At 47.8% G+C, this 20,928-nt stretch overlaps 1 protein-coding gene across 5 annotated transcripts in view; it reads left to right on the forward strand.

The window, feature by feature from the left end:
* Window positions 1-20,928, forward strand: part of AMOTL1 (angiomotin like 1) — a 199,079-nt gene that overhangs the window by 168,933 nt on the left and 9,218 nt on the right. For all 5 annotated transcript variants that reach the window (XM_045163007.1, XM_045163005.1, XM_045163006.1 and 2 more), the window contains 4 exons: window positions 1,480-1,629; window positions 7,411-7,601; window positions 13,180-13,305; window positions 14,386-14,612. In XM_045163007.1, coding sequence (XP_045018942.1) covers window positions 1,480-1,629; window positions 7,411-7,601; window positions 13,180-13,305; window positions 14,386-14,612 — 694 coding nt within the window. The remainder of the gene's footprint in view (window positions 1-1,479; window positions 1,630-7,410; window positions 7,602-13,179; window positions 13,306-14,385; window positions 14,613-20,928) is intronic.

The following is a 20,928-nucleotide window of genomic DNA, read 5'->3' on the forward strand; positions in this document are numbered from 1 at the left end:
CTTGGGGACATACTGCACACTCTGCCCCAGGGAGACAGATCTTGTGGCACTTATCTTAGTATTTTAGGGGCTACACACTCAGAACGGTATACAATCCAGGACATGGTAAGTGGTATATGAACATTACTCACAAAATATTCTATCAGATGAGGCTGTTCTAGCACAGGAACCTGCAGTCAGTAGGTCCTCAAGCAACCAAGGTCACAGTGAAGGAAAAGCCAGAGGAAAACTAAGCCCAAGAGCCGGTGTAGAAAAGGCTGTTGCTGTCTGCACTCCCTGCAAAAGGTCAGAAGCCTCTCCTTTCTTTATCGCAGTGGCTTTGGCTAGGACGCAGGCATTGGTCACGGCAGGACTGCCTGCTGAAGTCAGACACCAACCTTCACAGTGGTGTCTTTAATCACTAGCATGTTCCACTAGCGTGTTGCCAGTGCAGTCGGGTTGAACTCAGGATCTGAACCACCTGCCAAGCGTCTGTACACTGAGGTGCAGAGTGACAGGAAGTAGCATCTGGTGTCTTCTCACCCAGGACCAGATCAGATAAATGCCTCAGTCTGATTTTTGGCCCCAGCCAATCCCCAGCAAGTTAGAAATGTGCCTGGAATTTATGAACATGGACCAGACATCTAATTGGGAGAAAATAAACTCTGAGGGTAAGAATTTGAAGCTGTTGATTGATGGTTCTAAATTCATACCTGACATGACATTTACATAAATCATTTTTCCTTAATCTGTTTCTCCTCAGTTATTGTGTGGTTTGCATGTTCATTAGCCCCTTCCTTCTCTCCAAGGCTGTCAGCTATTCATCCGTAAAGGGCTCTGAAATCTTTAGGAGAAAGTTACTTCCAAATATCTATAATAAGAAATGTTTATACTTATTCACACATACACAAATGGATACACATGCATATATTCATACAGACACAATCTCTCTGTTACAATAGTAATTGATATTTATAGAAAATTTGAAAAATACAGAAGAGAGTAAAGAAGATGAGAAATTATTTTTCTGCTATACAGATAAACACAATGCTTTCGTTTCCTTTCAGTCTTTTTTCATACATTGATGATAGACATAGTTGTGATGATGTTGTATATAACTTTTGATTCTAGATTTTTCACTTAACATTATAGAATAATCATTTCCTCATGACACTTAAAAATTCTTTTTTAACCTCATTTCCAATGCCCGTACATGCTGTAAGTACTAAGCAATAACCAAGGATTGAGCTCAGAGCTGTATGAATGACTGAAAGCAGGTGATCTCTTAGGGTCTTCAGTTCAGAATATCCCAGCCGTTTTAGGTGTAACTGCTGGCCTTGGCCTAAATCTTTTCTGTTTCATCACGGCTTAGGTATAGGAGTGGGGAAAGGACAGCGTCTCCAGGTACTCTGACCTTCTCTCCCCCTCACCCCGCCCTCACCTCCACTCCAGCTTCAAGAATCACAGTCTAAATCCCGTGCTCCTTTTTACTCTGCTCAGCTCCGAGAGAAGCAGGCATATGTGGAAAAAGTCGAGAAGCTGCAGCAGGCCCTGACCCAGCTGCAGTCGGCGTGTGAGAAGCGCGAGCAGATGGAGCGGAGGCTGCGCACCTGGCTGGAGAGGGAGCTGGACGCCCTGAGGACCCAGCAGGTGAGGGGCGGGGCGGGGTGGCGCATGCGTGGAGCGGGGCGCATGCGTGGAGCGGGGCACCTGCTGCCTGCGGGCTGCGCTCTGCGGTTGGAGCTCAAGGCTAGTGAGAGCGTCTGTGCTCGGAGGTCCAGCCAGTGGAGCAATCAGTCCACTCCCTTGGAGGGACAGAGGTCCTTACAGAAAGAAATAGGTGACCCTTGGGGGCTGGGCATGGGGGAATACAAGTATAGACGACTTCACAGAAGATGACTTTGAGTAGGACTTGGAGAGATGAGTTTGTTGGCCATTCTGCTGGAAGCATCAGAGATAGAGGAGTTCAGTGCATAGAGGAGAGAGGTGTGAGACAGGCGGTGAGTCCAGGACAGCCAGGGGAGCGTGCCCAAGGAGCTGGCTGGTCAGGAGGCAACTGCTAGTTTGTGGAGGGCGTTTGCTCAGGTTGGGAAAGTGGATTCCCCACCCCCCGCTCCCACCCCTGTAGGATCAAGGGAGGAGCCCTCCAGTGGTGTCAGAAGAGGGGCTGGAGGGACAGGTGTCAAAGTCAGGAAAGCCAGCCTGAATGGCTCTTAGTGTCTTCAAGGGGGTAGATATGGTGGGAGTCGAGGTGGGGGGTACCTAGAATGGGGGTGAAATAAGGAGGACATGACCATCAGTGAGTGTTCAGAGGTAAAGGACAAAAGGAGTCAGGACTATCCCGAAAAGCTAGTATTGGCCATAGGCACTTAGTCCTTCTGCCGCTCCCTGTTTCTCCTGGTAACAGCTGTTCCTGTAATGCAGCTATGAAGAAGCTCAGATGAAAACACCCGAGCCCAGGGTCCATGTGGGCCTCGACAAGGGCAGACATCCGCCACCCTTTACAGGCTGGTCAGGGGCTCCTGGCATATCATCGGCCAGCGCTGTGGGCCCAATCCTCTGTGCAGCTGGTGAAGGGTGTGCTCTAAGTTTGGAACCAGGGAAACACGAGACAAGGCTCCATGGAATTGTCTGGTGGACAGCGCATAGTGGTTATGGTTGAAACACTTGAAAACACTTGAAAGCATATGCTCAGGCCAGTTCAGCCCTTTCTCGTGGCAGCGCACACAGCTCCCTCTGCACATGTGTACTTGGCTGGAAATGGACGTGTTCGCGAGATTGCCCGGAAAATTCAGAGGCCCACCCAGGCCCCCACCAACTTGGCTTCTTAGGAAGAACTGAGTCTGTCTCCGATCTATCTAACCTGTGCCACATTCCCCAGCATTTCAGGTCCACCCTTCGGCTGTTCTCTGTTGCTCGGTTATTGAGATCCTAAGCTTCCCAGCTGAAGGGTAGGCTCTCTGGTGCCAGGCTCTCTGGTACTGTGCTGGCACCTGGTGGGTATTTACGAGTTTCTGGCTGACAGAATAGGCACATCTCAGTACTTAGAGCAAAAAAGAATGTTCCTTTCAAGTTAATGTGCCACCCACACCCTACAGTTAAATTACTTATCCCTGGATCTTCTATTTTGAGTGCCGTGTAACCAGACTCTTCATTTCAGCTCCTCTGTGTATTCTCAGCCATCTCTCCCCCACTGATTACTCTCGGGATTTTTGTCAGTGGTATTGCTGTTATAGACTACTATAGTGAGCTGCCTTTTTATATGTCTCCTTGCTAAAGAATGTGAGAGTGTCCCAAGAGGATATACCTAAAAATGGGATTTCTGGATAGCGAATGCCTATGCTAAACATTGCTAGATATTGCCAAATCACTCTACAAAGTAAATGTACCAATTTCTTATCTGAAATGTATAAGAATATCTTCCTGTACATTATCAACAACATTTAGTTTTGCACGATGTCTCTTTCTTAAAGAAAAAAAAAAAGAGGAAAGAAAGAAACCAGACTCAACTCCATTATCCTTGTTATATATCCAGAAGAAATGTGAAGTTAACATTATTTGGAAAATATCTCTATTGCCACAGAGGCCCGTTCCCATATGTACACTTAGACCCTTGCATACTCATATCCATTTTTTCCTTAGACGAGCAAACACAACATTCCTGCTGTAGATAAAGTCAGCTGCAAGATTTAGGCTACCTGGGGAGGACAGAGGGCTTCCCAGTGGTGCTAGTGGTAAAGAACCTACCTGCCAATGCAGGAGATGTTAGAGACGTAGGTTCCGTCCCTGGGTTGGGAATATCCCTTGGAGGAGGGCATGGCAACCCACTCCAGTATTCTTGCCTGGAGAATCCCAAAGACAGAGGAGCCTGGTGGGTCCAGTGGGTTGCAAAAAGTCGGACATGACTGAAGCGACTTTGCTTTGCATGCACGTAATGGGAGGACGGAAGTTTCAGAATTGGGACTCTTCGAGTATTATGCAGCTTATAGTTTGGACTTGTCTTTGGAGGGGATAGCAGACCCCAGCTGTGTGTGGCTGACATGAAACCAGAGAAAGGGGAAACAATCTTTAAACAGAATTCCCCAGCATTTCTTTACATTAATATTCCAGGGTGTTTTTTGTTGTTGTTTTTTAATGAGAATGTTAATCTGTCTCCTCTGTTATGAAAGACACTTGAGGGTTTCCCTACTTTTCCCTACTCATTAAAAAGACAATTTTTAAAAAATTTTTTCATTTAATGCTTCATTCTCTCATTTTACCAGTGAGCATACTCCTTAGTGGATCAGACAGTAAAGAATCTGCCTGCAATGCAGGAGACCCAGGTTCAACCCCTGGGTTAGGAAGATCCCCTGGAGAAGGGAATGGCAACCCACTCCAGTATTCTTGCCTGGAGAATCCCATGGACAGAGAAGCCTGGCAGGCTACAGTCCATGGGGTCGCAAAGAGTCGGACACGAATTACCAACTAACACTTCATATACGTTATTCTATAGCCAGAAAAGGCAAAAATGTTGTCACAAAGAAATGCACCAGAACACCTTGGGATTTTACTAGTTCCATGTGGCAGATACTATATAGATTGGTCCAATTCCTGCCTGGAGTCTGTGAATAAGTATAGTGATCACAGTTCTGTTGACCCTCAGCAGGGATGACCAGCATCCACTCTGGAGTGCAGGGTCACCCGAGGAACTCATACTCTGATCCGCTTCCTCCTCATTCACTGTGAGGAGCTCACACATCTGCCCGCCTGGGATGTGGGCAGCCCATGCTGCACCCTGCTCCTTCACTCTAGTGCCACTCAAGTATTTATCTGACCCTATCAGAAGGCATACTGAGGCTACACAAAAGAAATAAAGCTCCCGGTTATCTCTCTCTTCAACAAAGCAGTGAGGTCACACTGCCCACCTTCCCCATAGAGAGTCATTCTGGAAAGGACCATTGAGAGAACAACTTAGAGCACTGTTGAATCAACTACCCCACAGAAGGGCTCTGCCTTTAGATACACGCCAAGACACTGCTGACTGTCTCCACCCAGCCTTCTAACAACACCGAGCCCCAGATGAGCTCCATTATCCCTGCAAGATGCCCTGGAACCTTCCAGAAGGATGGTTAGACTGGAGGTGAGCAGAGTGGCATGGAATCGTAGATCAGATCAGAACATGGACTCTGAGGTTAGGCTGACCAGTGTTGAATCCTGCCTTCTCCTATTGAAAAAGTAATCTGTCTGCACCTTCACTTCCTTGTCTCTAAAATGGGGCACATAAATTATACTTACCATATACTTGTAATTACAAATAAGAGAATCTGCACAAAATCCTTACAGTGATTGACACTTAGCAACTAATGAAGGAAGAATAACTATCATTGCTGTTTTTTCTCATCATTACCTTCAGAGTCATTTGATCGAACTGCTCCAACTTTTCCAATGCCACTGAAATAAAAAGTGACAAATGTGGCTGGACCGAGAAGAGGGAAGACGAAGATAGGTCAAGACGCTAGGACCAGGAGGAAATAGCAGCTCTCCACAAACGGATTCTTTTTTTAGAAGTCATCTCCCTCTACTTTGGGAGGCCAAGTGTAGTACTCAAGCATCATTAGAAGTGGGAGAAAGTGAAATAGAGTAACAGTAAAAAGGGAAGGGAAATTAAAATTTTTAGAACTCACAATCTTTTCTTTCTTGAACAGAGCTCAGGTGGTCTTAGGAGGTAGAAGAGAGAAGGGGAAATATTCTGTTTTTTAAAAATGTACTGACTTATTTTTGCTTTGGTTGCACTGGATCTTCATTGCAGTGCACAGACTTTCTCTAGTTGCAGTGAGTGAGGGCCACTCTTGGTTGTGGTGCGTGGGTTTCTCATTGGGATGGCTTCTCTTGTTGCGGAGCACAGGCTCTAGGCGCGTGGTCTTCAGTAGCTGCAGCACGTGGGGTCAGTAGCTGTGGCTCTCAGGCTCTAGAGCACAGACTCAATCATCGTGGTGCACTGGATTAGTTGCTCCGCGCCATGTGGAATCTCCCAGGACCAGAGATTGAACCCGTGTCCCCTGCATTGGCAGGCAGATTCCTATCCACTGCACCACCAGGGAAGTCTAGGGGAAATATCCTTGAAGAGCAAAATGAGGTCCAGGGCAGCTGAGAGACCATTTCAAGATCAAGGAGCTAATTAGGGTATTTCTCCCAGGTGAACACATTGAGGGCAAAGATTTTCTCTGCACTGTTCCTTGTGGTACCCCCTGTACAGAGTGCATGCTTAGTAAATATTTGGTGACTAGCTGAACAGGCAGCAGAAGCTGGCCTGCCTGACTCTTCGTATGTTTTTCTGGCCAACATACTTACCCATTAGATTGTGCTATCTCTGAACACTTGAGTGTTGAAATGCATGTATTTGCTCAGATAGCTCTTAACCCAAGCAGGTCACCAGCCTGAGATGCAACACAAGGGATTTGGACAGAAACTGAGAGGTGGCTCTCTTATAGACCCAGATGGAGAGAAGGGGCTGGGAAATGAGCTTGATTTGCATCAGAGGTTTTCTGGTAGCACTTTGTTTAGCCCCTTAAAGTGTATTAAGTGCTTTCATAGCTGTCCTATTTGATTACCCGGCTTCCGCGTAGGGTAGGTGTTAATTTCTGTTTCCCAGATGACAGCGGTGAGTCTGGGCAAGCATGCCCTCAAGGCAGGGGTCCCCAGCCACTGGGATCTAATGCCTGATAATCTGAGGTGGAGCTGATGTAATAATAATAGAAATAAAGTGCACAATAGATTAATGTGCTTGAATCATCCGGAAATCATCTTCCCCCTGCCCTGCCCCCAGTCTGTGGATGTCTTCCAGGAAACCAGTCCCCATGCCAGAAAGGTTGAGAACCGCTGCCTTAGGGCATCTCACTCCCACTTCCTTTGCCTCCCTTCTGACTCCCAGCCTCAGGGAAAGCAAACAGCTGAATCACTTCCTTGAACTCTAGAGAAAATGCCCTAGACCCTGAGGCCCAGTCTTCTTTCTTGTTCTTACTCTTGGGATAAATCAACTGGGAGACCTTGGACAAAGGCATTTCCTGACTGGTGAAGCTGGATGTAGCCGGACAGATTTCTGGTTTAAATCCTGAACCTGCTTAAGAATAGCCTTAGAGACACAGAACAGTGCATTCAAGCTTCCTCAACAGCTTACTTTTCCCGTCTGCAAAATTGGGATCACGTTGTGCCTTTGGTAGAGTTCCAGGAGAATTAAATGAGCTAGAGGAACCGGATATAGGGGTTGACAGTGTGGGGATACACCCGTTAGGGTCACCTGTGCTGGAGAGGAGGCAAGGGCGTGCGGATGCGTGTGAAACGCGCTGCAGGACCTGCGTGAACCGCGAGCGCTTCCCGGGGGAGCTCTGCCCACATGCGGTCTGCTTTGCAGCCCGGTTTAGCATCGAGGTGTTATTTCTTCCGCTTCTCCAGAAACACGGCAACGGCCAGCCGGCCAGCCTGCCGGAGTACAACGCCCCAGCGCTCATGGAACTTGTGAGGGAGAAGGAGGAGCGCATCCTGGCGCTGGAGGCCGACATGACCAAGTGGGAGCAGAAGTACGTGGAGGAGAGCGCCATCCGCCACTTCGCCATGAGCGCAGCGGCCACCGCCGCCGCGGAGAGGTGAGGCCCGGGCACCGCGCGCCTCGGAAAACACAGTGGAAAGAAGCGCAGGGTGTCCGGAGGGGTTCACGGGTGCATCCCAAGGAGTGAGAGCGGTTAAAAATAATTTCAAAGTGGCTGTAGTGCTAGTTGGAGAGCAAGGTGTGGTGTAAGGTTTCTGGAGAATGATTTTAGTAATCTATCCCTCTTCTTTGGAGGACTCACTGGAAAAGACCCTGATGCTGGGAAAGATTGAGGGCAGGAGGAGGAGGGGGCGACAAAGGACGAGATGGTTGGATGGCATCATTGACTCAGTGGACATGAGTTTGAGTAAACTCTGGGAGTTGGTGATGGACAGGGAAGCGTGCCTGCTGCGGACAAATGGGGTCACAAAGAGTTGGACAGGATTTAGCGACTGAACAACACCATCTCTGCTTTGGTTCCACAATTCTGGTTCTCAACATTTCTTTTAAGGAAATCATTGTATAAGTGCCTGAAGACTTATGTCCAAGGACGTTCATCTCAATGTAGTTGAAAACATCAATACATTTAAAAACAGAGTAGAGCCCAATAAGTGGGAGTCAGTCAATACTTTGAAGTCCATCTGTTCAACAGAGTACTATGTGGTCTTTAAGAATGATGCTGGAAAAGTATACTTGATGCTCTTTTTAACAGTGGGTATATTTCATGGGCCAGACAAGAACATGCAATCCTCATAACAGCCCTGAGAGTGAGGACTATTATTATCCTCATTTTGCATATCCTCATGTTTCCTCGAATTGGGGTTTAGAGAGACACAGTGGTAGTAAGTGGTGGTACCATTCGTCAAATTGAAATTTGCCCGGCTTAAAGCCTGATTTCACTTGGTTTGAAATGGTTTTCTGCAACTATCAGTTACTGTCTCTCTTGCTTTATTTCCTTTGCTGTGGATGCACAGCCTTACTCTTTCTTTAAAAATTAGCTCAAAACGCTCGATAATTCACACGATAATTCTGTTAGGTTCTACCCTTGTCTGAATGAGCAGGTCGTTTCCCTCGACTGCTGGACCTAGCCTGCATTCACTTCTGCTGCACAGACCTGCAAGGCTGTGTGTTCTGCTAGTCCGGATTCTCACCACCTCCTTTTTGCCATAAGTTGTATTGGGCATTGAATTCAGAGTTGTTTGGAATTTACCAAAATTTTGAGTCAGCATATTTGGCGGAGAGCCTCAGATTTTAAAGGAGCATCAATAAAACTGGACTAAATAAGAGTTATTGTTGTACCATTGGGGATGGTAGTGTGTGAACCAGGCAGGAGAAGAGAATGCTGTCATTTAGTCAGCCCTCCACTTCTTGGGCTGTGGGATTTCTTCTTGAATGAGGTAGAGAAGGTCGCTTGTGGTTTGGGGGAGTTACTTTATAAGTTGCGCGTGGGCTGCCATGTTCATTACCCAGGTAGAGAATTGCTAGCTGAATGCCCAGATGGCACCTCCAGGAACTCAGAGAGAGACCAGTGCTACCCACGTGGGCACAGATGCCTCCTCTGGACGCTCAGCACACTTGCATCTGCAGACCCAAGTGGAAAATGACTATTTGGGGATCCTTAGTCTCAAGTGTTGATTCTGTATGTCGGTCCTGTGAGGGAAAATAGCCCACCAGGTCCCCTCCTAGTGTGTCTTTGGGAGTGGAAATAGGCATTCAGGATGCGTATCAATCTCGGTGAGGTGCAGCTCCAGCCATGGAGGAAGTTACAGCCTCAGGCCAGCCCTTGAAATGTGTGGGTGACATTGGTGAAGCCCTTGGAAACACTTTTGATTTTTTACATAACTGAAGTGTTTTTATCTTCAGCTCTTTGTTTTCTGAGCTAATAACTAAATCACCTCTGGATCCCGAGGCAGAGAACAGCCCATCATAAAGTTGCATGGAGGGATGTGGCCTTGTTTGCCAGCTTAGTCTAACGCCTGCCTGTCAGTGGTTGCCCTGGGAATCTGCATGACTTTTGATGGAAAGAACACCGAGTAGGCAGGCAGGACGTCCACTTTCAGCCCTTCTGTCTCACCCGCATGCACTTTCGCTGCGCTGACCTGCAAGGCTGTGCGTTCTGCCAGTCAGGGCTCTCACGGCCTGCTTTTTGCCCACTGTAGGTGTGTGACTGCACAAGGCCTTTCTGAGTGTCACTTACTTTACTCAGAAATTACCTAATTTCTGAAATGGAAATTATAATTCTTGACTGGTGATGTGCAAGACTGTATTCCCCTGGCTGAGAACACAGAAACCCCAATAGCGCTACCTTGGAAGCATGACCAAGGCTGTTATGGGTCATTGTCTCAACTCCTGATTTATCAGATTGGATGCATGCTTGGGATCCCCAGGAGGGCTTCCTTGATGGCTCAGTGGTAAAGAATCCACCTGTCAATGAAGGAAACTCAGGTTTGATCCCTAGATCGGGAAGATACCCTGGAGAAAGAAATGGCAACTCACTCCAGTATTCCTGCCTGGGAAATGCTGTGGATAGAGGAGCCTGGTGGGCTATAGTCCAAGGTGTCGTGAAAGAGTTGGACAGGACTTCGTAACTAAACAATAACCAAAAAAAGAAGAGGGGTTCCGGAGACAAATGGGCTGCTGCTGCTGCTAAGTCGCTTCAGTCATGTCCGACTCTGTGCAACCCCACAGAGGGCAGCCCGCCAGGCTCCCCCGTCCCTGGGATTCTCCAGGCAAGAACACTGGAGTGGATTGCCGTTTCCTTCTCCAGTGCATGAAAGTGAAAAGTGAAAGTGAGGTCGCTCAGTCGTGTCCGACTCTTAGCAAGCCCATGGACTGCAGCCTACCAGGCTCCTCCGCCCATGGGATTTTCCAGGCAAGAGTACTGGAGTGGGGTGCCATTGCCTTCTCCAAGACAAATGGGACTGGAATGTAAAGTCAGAAGTAGGGGATAGAACAGGTCTGAGGCATGAGACTGCTCAGTGGGCACAGGATGGGGGTGGCGGAGTGTTGTGAGTTGAACCAGCCAGAGCCCACACGCAGTCAGCCCCATCCCACTATGTTAGGCCCAGCCTTGGCCATCTGTCATCCTTCAAGCAGGGGAAAGGCCTCTTGCTCTCAGACAATAATCCTGTGGGATTTACCCAGCCCTGTTGCTCTCCTCCTTAGCTCTGTTTAAAGTCCTGGATGGATTCGTAGGTGGATGGGTCACTTTGCACCGTCCCTCCCTTCCCCTTTTTTTGCTTTCACATGTCATTACTGAGCATCTAACAATTCCGTGGGAAACTTCCCTCTCTTCTACTGACCACTGCTTCCCCCAGTCTTGGGAAAAGTCAGTTCAGAGGAGGTCACATTTGTAACTCCTATCTTACTGTTCTTTTCAAAGAAAACCTCTGTAGTTTAGCATGGCTTTGCTGTTAACAAAAAGGGAGAAAGGGAAAATGAAGAATTTTTGAGAAAGGTCAAAATTCTGAGCCCTTATTGCTGAGATGCTAAATGGCTACGTAAGAACTGGCAAAAGTGACTATTTCCAGCCATTAGCTTAGTGACTTAGCAGCCATTGCTGCATACTTCATGTTTATAGGCACTGTGATATTTGTGTACCAACTGCTTTTGCCATCTTGATGCATTTTTGGCACCAGTGATCAGAAGTTTGAGAGGCTAGGCTGTTTTGTGTGGGTGGGGAAGTTTTGAAACTTTTTAAACATTTCAAAGCAATGTAATATTTTGTTGCGAGTTGTGTGTGTATACCTTCTAAGTTGTTTGCATCTAATTGTACCTCCTGTCCTTGATAGTATAAATATGAATTTTTAAATCTGTCTCCAGCAAATTCTCTAAAAATAAATCAGTTGAAAATGTTTCTGGCTCTAATACCCTGTATTGATGAGTTTTGAGCACCATGGAGTGAATTTATAATTGTGTCAGTATGTTTAAAGCACTCTGCTGGCTCCCTGTGTTGTTAGGCGTTCTGATTTGTTTTAGGCAGTTTGCACTTGGCCACATTCTCACATGTGCCCTCTTTGTTGGATTATCTTATCATTCGTGGACCTTTGCTGAGGCCTTCTTCATAAAGACACGGGACACTGAGGAGTGTGAAGGTTAAGAGCATGGACTCTGGAGTCAGGGATATCTGGATTTGAATCCCTCTGCCTTCACTAACTGGGTGCTCTTGCAAACTCATTCATTTGTTCATCTGTAAAATGAGGATAATCATGCTTACTGCCCAAGTTCCTGAGAGAGCTACATGAGATACCTCGGGTAATGTGCTTCACCCAGGTCCAGACATGATGAAACACTCCCTCATGAACACATGCAAGAAGGCCCCTCTTTTTGCTACTTTTAGGTGTTCTAGAAAAGAACTTTAAGATTTTAACACTGTAATGTGAAGTTAAAGGGATGTGAAGCTGGATCACTTCTTTAACTAAAGATTCACTTCCTAGTTTAAGATTGTGCCTTTCAGCCTCAGACGTGCTTAGATCTCTTAGAATTCAGAGATCCTCAACCCCCAGGCCAAGAACCAGTACCATGGCCTCTTAGGAGCAACGGAATGACAGAGCAACTGAAGCTTCTTCATCTGTCTGTCACTCCCCATCGCTCACATCATCGCCTGAACCATCCACCCTCTGCCACCCCACCCCACCCCTGTGGACAAATCGTCTTTCATGAAACCTGTCCCTAGTGCCAAAAAGGTTAAGGACCACTGACTTAGATGACACGATTATCTTGTCTTTACCAGTCATCATTGAAAGAGAAAGTGTTGGTTGTGTCCGACTCTTTGTGACCCCATGGACCATGGCTGCCAGGTTCTTCTGTCTGTGGAATTCTCCAGGCAAGAGTACTGGAGTGCGTTGCCATGCCCTCCTCCAGGGGATCTTCCTGACCCAGGGATCGAACCGGGGTCTTGTGCACTGCAGGCAGATTCTTTACCGTCTGAGGCACCAGGGAAGCCCTGTTAGGAGTAATTATATTGACAGAACCAGTGACGGGAGAGCAGTCCCCGTTGACCAGCTGTTTTCAGCCAGGCACCTGCTGCCAGCAGCACTACTTGGTGGTCTCCCTCTGTCTGCCCCTCCCCGACTCCACCCCCTCGACTGGACTTTCCCAGGACACGGGGTGTGTCTTCTTCATGTTTGTGTCCTCCTGCCTGGCATGGTTGTCGCACTGAACGGACCTGAATCCTAGGCAGGGGCTCACAGGAGAAGCGAGCCGGACGCAAGCGTGGAGGGGACTCCAGCCGGGGCCTTGCTGTCCAGGAGGACCAGTCTCTGTTTCAGGCATTTCCTGAGTCCCCATCTACTGTAAAACACTGAGATAGCTCCTAAGTGGGGGAGAAACAGAATAACACCTGAATGCTGGTTGAGAAAGCAAGAAAGAAGTGTGAAAGAGCACAAGCATGGACATACTAACTGACATGATACTATCCGGTGTCCACATGTTAGGAGACACTGGCCCTTAAACCTGTAAATGTACAGTGTCTGTATTCAGCACACACCATGTCTCTTATGATTCAGGATCATTGGTAGAAGGGGCAGGAAATTTGGAACTTTTGCATTTTATTTTCCCTAGATACTAGCTTCGTTCTAGCGGTTCAGGGAGAGAACTGACTGACATCAGTCTGTGTGTGTGTTCCGTGTTGCCAGGGACACCACGATCGTCAACCACTCGAGGAATGGCAGCTATGGCGAGAGCTCGCTGGAGGCCCACATCTGGCAGGAGGAGGAGGAGGTGGTGCAGGCCACCAGGAGGTGTCAGGACATGGAGTACACGTAAGGGACAGCCGTGCCCAGCCCCCCGGGCCCCACGCCTGCCACCCACCTCGCAAGCCCGGTGGGGCCACCAGCCCGCTGTGTGCACTCGTCTCCAGCCCCTTCCCGTTCTAGATAGCCTTCAGCTTGAGCCCTCCAAGTTTGCATTCCAGGGAAAGAGTCCTGTTAACAAGGGGCCTGGAGCCCGAGGTCTCTGGGAGCTAATTTCATGTCAGATGCAGATATTTAGGTGGAGGCTAGTAACAAGAATTTAGAAGCCCATGTGTTTTCTGGGTGTCTGTCTCAACAGCCTACTCGACATTATCAGCTGGACAGAGGGAAACATCATATGTCAGAGTCTCAGAGTTTTTGAGCCAGTATTTATATATTCCAGCCAGTAATAAAGAACATATGTAGCCAATGTGTTTTTCTCCTGAAGTAAACAAGAAGTCCTCCAGCAGGCTTTGTGACATCGCAGAGCTAGCCTGCCGCCCACCCCCAGCCCTCCCTGTTAAGCCCTGGGAAGCTGAGCTTCTCATTCTGCAGATGTGAAAATAGGACTGCATGGCTGAGTCGTTGATAAACTCAGCAAGTTACTACTTAGGTTGTGAAAAAGAACTCACATGTCTCCTGATTCTCATCTTTGACCTTCAGGGAGGAAAACATCATCTTCTCACAGAAAACTTGTCCATTTCCCGAACCCCGCACCCCCCCCTCAGAAAATAGGCAAATTGACTCTCCTGAGCAGCCCACCCTGTGTGAGGCTTGAGTTTGTGTGTGTTTCCCCGTAGTTCCTTGCACCCTTCCTACTGCCAGGCTTCTAGACACACTTCAGTCCAAGATGTCCCTGCCAGGTAGCCACACGCACTCAAACTGTGTGTCCTCGCGGTCCCAGAGCCTCCTAAGGGGCCAGAGAATGTGTCCCCTTTTCAGGTACTACAAAAGATCAGTCTTCTACAATTGAGATTGTAACTGAAGACATAGGCAGCAGTTAACTCTGTCCTTGGAATTATAGTTAAAATCTGTGGGGTCCTGAGAAAAATATAAATATCCCTGTCATCCCATGGATTTTGATCATGACTGTTTTGTTTTCTTACACAGTATTAAAAATCTCCATGCCAAAATCATAGAGAAGGACGCCATGATTAAGGTCCTCCAGCAGCGATCCCGTAAAGATGCCGGGAAGACGGACTCCTCCAGCCTGAGACCCGCTCGCTCTGTGCCATCCATTGCAGCAGCCACCGGGACTCACTCCCGCCAGACCTCGCTCACCAGCAGCCAGTTGGCTGAGGAGAGAAAGGAGGAGAAGACCTGGAAGGGAAGCATAGGTGAGCCCCACCCTCCTCAACAAGCCCCGCCCCTCCCAAGCAAGCTCTGCCCCTCTGCAGGTCAGCCCCACCCCCTCAACAAGCCCCGCCCCTCCCCAAGCAAACCCCACCCCTCTACAGGTGAGCCCCACCCCCTCAGGCAAGGTCCTCCCTCCGTAAGTGAGCCCCACTCACCCCCAGGCAAGCCCCACCCCTGCATAGGTGAGCCCCTCCACTCCTCACGTGAGCCTCTGAAGAGCAAGAGTCAAACACTGAGGCACCTCAGCTGGCCAATGGAGTTCAGACCCCCTTGTGAAAGTAGGAATTTTGAGTATCTCCAAGTCTCAGTTTATTCACATGTGAAGTTCGGTTCCCTCGCTCAGTTGTGTGCGACTCTTTGTGACCCCATGGACTGCAGCACACCAGGCTTCCCTGTCTTTCACCATCTACCAGAACTTGGCTCAAACTCATTTCCATCAGCTCGGTGATACCATCCAACCATCTCATTTTCTGTAGTCCCCTTCTCCTCTTGCTGTCGATCTTTCCCAGCATCAGAGCCTTTTCTAATGAAAAAACCTTATCAGGTGGCCAAAGTATTGGGGCTTCAGCTTAAGCATCAGTCCTTCCAGTGAGTATTCAGGAGTGATTTCCTTTAGGATTGACTGCTCTGATGTCCTTGCTGACCAAGGGACTTTCAAGAGTCATCTCCAGCACCACAGTTCAAAAGCATCAGTTCTTCAGCACTCAGCTTTCTTTATGGTCCAACTCTCACATCCATACATGAGTGGATGATGGGAAAAACCATAGCTTTGACTATATGGACCTTTGTTGGCAAAGTAATATGACTGCTTTGTAATATGCTGTCTAGGCTTGTCATAACTTTTCTTCCAAGGAGCAAGCATCTTAATTTCATGGCTGCGATAACCATCTGCAGTGATTTTGGAGCCCAAGAAAATAAAGTCTGTCACTGTTGCCATTGTTTCCCCATCTATTTGCCATGAAGTGATGGAATCAGATGCCATGATCTTAATTTTCTGAATGTTGAACTTTAAGCCAACTTTTTCAGTCTCCTCTTTCACTTTCATCAAGAGGCTCTTCAATTCCTCTTCATCTGCCATCAGGGTGGTGTCATCTGCATATCTGAGGTTATTGATATTTCTCTCGGAAGTTTTGGTTCCAGCTTGTGCTTCATCCAGCCCAGCATTTCTCATGATGTACTCTGCATGTAAGTTAAATAAGCAAGGTGACAATATACAGTCTTGACCTACTCCTTTCCCAATTTGGAACCAGTCCATTGTTCCATGTCCAGTTCTAACTGTTGCTTCCTGACCTGCATACAGATTTCTCAGGAGGCAGGTCAGGTGGTCTGGTATTCCCATCTCTTGAAGAATTTTCCACAGTTTGTTGTAATCCACACAGTCAAAGGCTTTAGTCTTTGACTAAAGTAGTCAGTGAAACATAAGTAGATGTTTTTCTGGAATTCTCTTGAATTTTCAGTGATCCAAAGAATGTTGGCAATTTGATCTCTGGTTCCTCTGCCTTTTCTAAATCCAACTTGAACATTTGGAAGTTCTCCGTTCATGTACTATTAAAACTTAGCTTTGAGAATTTTGAGCATTGCTTTGCTAGTGTGTGAGATGAGTGCAGTTATGTGGTAGTTTGAACATTCTTTGGCCTTGCCTTTCTTTGGGATTGGAATGAAAACTGACCTTTACCAGTTCTGTAGCCACTGCTGAGTTTTCCATATTTGCTGGCATATTGAGTGCAGCACTTTCACAGCATCATGTTTTAGGATTTGAAATAGCTCACCTGAAATTCCATCACCTCCACCAGCTTTATTCATCTTGATGCTTCCTAAGGCCCACATGACTTCGCACTCTAAGATGTCTGGCTCTAGGTGAGTGGTCACACCATCGTGGTTATCTGGGTCATTAAGATCTTTTTTGTATAGTAGTTGTGTGTATTCTTGCCACCTCTTCTTAATATCTTCTGTTTCTGTTAAGGCCATACTGTTTCTGTCCTTTATCGAGCCCATCTTTGCATAAAATGTTCCCTTGCCATCTCTAATTTTCTTGGAGAGATCTCTAGTCTTTCCCATTCTATTGTTTTCCTCTATTTCTATGCATTGATCACTGAGGAAGGCTTTCTTATCTCTCCTTGCTATTCTTTGGAACTCTGCATTCAAATGGGTATATCTTTCCTTTTCTCCTTTGCCTTTAGCTTCTCTTCTTTTCTCAGCTATTTGTAACGCCTCCTCAGACAACCATTTTGCCTTTTTGCATTTCTCCTTCTTGGAGATGGTTTTGATCACGTCCTCCTACACAGTGTTACAAACTCCTGTTAATAGTTCTTAAGGCACTCTTATCTATCAGATCGTATCCCTTGAATCTATTTGTCACTTCCACTGTATAATCGTAATGGATTTGATTTAGGTCATACCTGAATGGTTTAGTGGTTTTCCCTTCTTTCTTCAAGTCTGAATTTGACAATAAGGAGTTCATGATCTGAGCCACAGTCAGCTCCAAGTCTTATTTTTGCTGACTGTATAGAGCGTCTCCATCTTTGTCTGCAAAGAATATAATCAATCTGATTTTGGTGTTGACCATCTGGTGATGTCCATGTGTAGAGTCACCTCTTGTGTTGTTGGAAGAGCGTATTTGCTATGAGCAGTGCATTGTCTTGACAAAACTTGTTAGCCTTTGCCTTGCTTCATTTTGTACTCCAAGCCCAAAGTTGCCTGTTACTCCAGGTATCTGTTGACTTCCTACTTTTGCAGTCCAGTCCTCTATGATGAAAAAGACATCTTTTTTTGGTTTTAGTTGTAGAAGTTCTTGTAGGCCCTCATAGAACCATTCAACTTTAGCTTCTTTGGCATTTGTGGTTGGGACATAGACTTGGGTTACTGTGATACTGAATGGCTTGCCTTGGAAATGAACAAAAAAAATCTCATTTTTGAGATTGCACCCAAGTACTGCATTTCAGACTCTTTTGTTGACTATGAGGGCTACTCCATTTCTACTAAGGGATTCTTACCACAATAGTAGATGTAATGGTCATCTGAATTAAATTTGCCCAATTCGATCCTTTTTAGTTCACTGATTCCTAAAATGTCAATATTCACTGTTGCTATCTCCTGTTTTACCACTTCCGATTTACCTTGATTCATGGACCTAACATTCCAGGTTTCTATGCAATATTGCTCTTTACAGCATAGGACTTTACTTCCAACACCAGTCACATCCACAAATGGGTAATTGTTTCCACTTTGGATCAACCTCTTCATTCTTTCTGCAGCTCTTTCTCCAGTCTTCTCCAGTAGCAGATTGGGCACCTACTGACCTGGGGAGTTCATCTTTCAATGTCTTATCTTTTTGCCTTTTCATACCATTCATATGGTTTTTCTCAGTATTCTTCTGAAGTATACTGAAGTGGTTTGCCATTCACTCTCCAGTGGACCATGTTTTGATAGAACTCTCCACCATGACTTGTCGGTCTTGGGTGACCCTACACAGCATGGCTCATAGTTTCATTGAGTTAGAGAAGGCTGTGATCCTCGTGATCAGTTTGGTTGGTTTTCTGTGACTGTGGTTTCCATTCTGTCTGCCCTCTGATGGATGAGGATAAGAGGCTTGTAGAAGCTTCCTGATGGGAGGGACTGGCTGTGGGGGAATCTGAGTCTTGCTCTGATGGGCAGGGCATGGGTCACCAGTTGCCTGCCACGGGAACAGGGCCTCTGGCTGCAGCAGACCTGGGAGGTGTGGGATGTGAGCCCCACCATAGAACCACCGAGCAGACAACCCACAAACTGGAGAACAGTTATACCAAAGAAGTGTTTGCACTGTTGCGAAAGTTCTGGGACCCAAACCAGATTTCCCAACCTGGGGATCTGGCAAAGGGACTGAGAACTCCCAGGGAATTTGAAGGCCAGTGGGATTTGATTACAGAACTTCCACAGGACTGGGGAAACAGACTCTTGGAGGGCACAAACAAAACCTTGTGCACACCAGGACCCAGGAGAAAAGAGCAGTGACCCCACAAGAGACTGAGCCAGACCTGCCTGTGAGTGTCCAGGAGTCTCCAGTGGAGGCGTAGGAAGGATAATGCATCATACTTTGGTGGTGGAAGCAAAGGCCACCCCATCAGTCACTGTTAGCCTTGAGTTGACTCACATAATCATTATCATTATTACTGGAAAGCTAAGGTGTCTTACACTATAAAAATTTTTAGTAGGAAGAAGACTTTGAGACTTCAGGCCTCTGAACTTGGTTCTGCCCCAGACCAGTGGTAGGACTGCTCCACCTCTGCTTCTGTGTCTAGAAAAGCTGGGTGGTGTCTGGAGGTGTCTTCCCTGCTGTACCCCATGGGGTCATTGCAAGGCCAAAATGACATACTGGAGAGAAAGCGCTTTGCAAGCAGTGCTCTCGCATAAGGGGCTGCTGGTGGTATTTTGTTGGATTGTTGTTGCACAGGCAGAGTTTGGAAGAGCATTCTGCAAACACAGTCATAGCCATGGACTGGTTTCCTAGGGTGACGGGGACCAGCGGCCCAGCTCGCTGAGTCAGAAAGGATGAGACAGAGCTGCCCGGGTCACAGGCAGCACTCCCAGTCACACGTCCTCTGCTCTTGTCCCTGACTCTGCAGCCCCAGGGGCCTGGCCCTTCTTTGATGCATTTCCCTGGGTCAGAGTGTGTTTTGTTTATCCGTGGAGCCAAGAGCCTGTTTTTGTCAGCCCAGGACAGTGGAGGAGCCTGGCTGCTTCATGTCAAAGGGGATAAGAGCTTCCAGGAGGAAGCTGACAGACTTGGGGGGGGAATCAAAGGCACCCAGCCGCTATCTCCTTTTGAAGTCCCCCCATGGGTTACTTCCGTAGCCCCTGCCCTCCAAGGAAATGCACTTCAAAGAGGAGGCGTGTGGACAGCAGCTGGGATCTTCAAAGTCCCTCCCAAGGACTCTTAGCTCCCCTCCCCGTTTACAGAGCCTCGGCAGTGGTGCTCAGGTGGACTTTGGAGGGGACTCGGCACATGCTCCGCTCCCATAGAAACCTCTCTGGCAGAGGCCCGTCTGTGACATCCAGCCAGGCAGGCATTTCCCTGGGGGCTGCCTGTACCGGTAGCATTTGATGTGTCGCAGCCAGGCCTGGGAGCGGAGGACCCGGCTGCAGGAAGAGCTCCTGTGTTCTCCGCACTCGCATTCCCCCTCGTTACTGTGATCAGTGTCCACGTGTCGCAAGACAGAGTGGAGCCCTCCCACTGCAGAGGGAGGCACACGTTCAATTCCCACAGACCTCCTGCACAGGCCCCTCAGCGTTCCCACGGTCTCTTGTCTGAGGGGCTCCGGAAGGAGGCAGATCCCTGTCTGATGGCTCAGGGGCTCCCAGGTGAGATGACCGGCCAGTGGCTTAGTTGCACAGGAATATTCTCATCAGACTGTGGCTTTCCACGCAGGAGTAGAGTGATGAGGTGGAAAAGGACAGAAGGTGGACTTAAAGGCAGGCACCTCTGGCTTCAAATGCCATTTCTGCTACTTCTCCACTGTGAGACACTAATTTTGGCCATTTCCTTTTCTATAAAACAAAAGAGAGCAACAGAACCTACCTCATATGAACTGAGATGATGTCTGGGAAGCACCTAGTGAAGGCCTCTTGCTCCTCAAGGTGTGGTCTGTGGGCCAGTACCACCAGCATCGCCTGGGAGCTTCTTAGAGAAACAAGCTCAAGGTCCCCCGCTGACTTGAATCTTCATCTTAACTATATGCAAGTAATTGATGTGTGAACACGTTGAGAAGCATCGCTGTAGACAGACTGGATTGAGTTGTGCTGCATTGTGAATGGGCACCCTGAAAAAGCCCTACCAAGGAGACTGTGCGAACTTCGTTAAATGAACGGACGCTTGATTGTGCTTACCGCACTTTCTGTAGGCTGGTGTGGAGTGCTGGCGCTTTTCTGAACGAGGGCTGTACTTCACTATTAGAACAGTTGCTGTGCTGTCCAGCTTGCAGAAAGACATTGAGGAAACGGGGCACATCATGCCTCCCTTTTGGCCAGCTGGCCACCCTCTTCCCACCCTGGACGCTTTGGTCTTGGGACGGGTGGGGAGAAAAGAGCTGAGCGGCCCTCCCCAGGAACTCAGCTGGCTTCCTGCCTCTTGGAGGACATGGCTCTTCATCACAAGGAGCCCTCTGGGGAATATTGTACACAACTCTGTTGCTGTGACCAGGAGGCATGCGGTTTTGACTCAGGCCCTGGGGAGACAATTCATTATTACCAGAGAGGAGCGGAGTTGGGGGCTGTTAAGCAGAGCAGCAGGCCAACAGGGCTGTGTCTAGTAGCAGAGAAGCC

The sequence above is a fragment of the Bubalus bubalis genome, chromosome 16, assembly GCF_019923935.1.
Source record: "Bubalus bubalis isolate 160015118507 breed Murrah chromosome 16, NDDB_SH_1, whole genome shotgun sequence".
Lineage (NCBI taxonomy): Eukaryota > Metazoa > Chordata > Mammalia > Artiodactyla > Bovidae > Bubalus > Bubalus bubalis.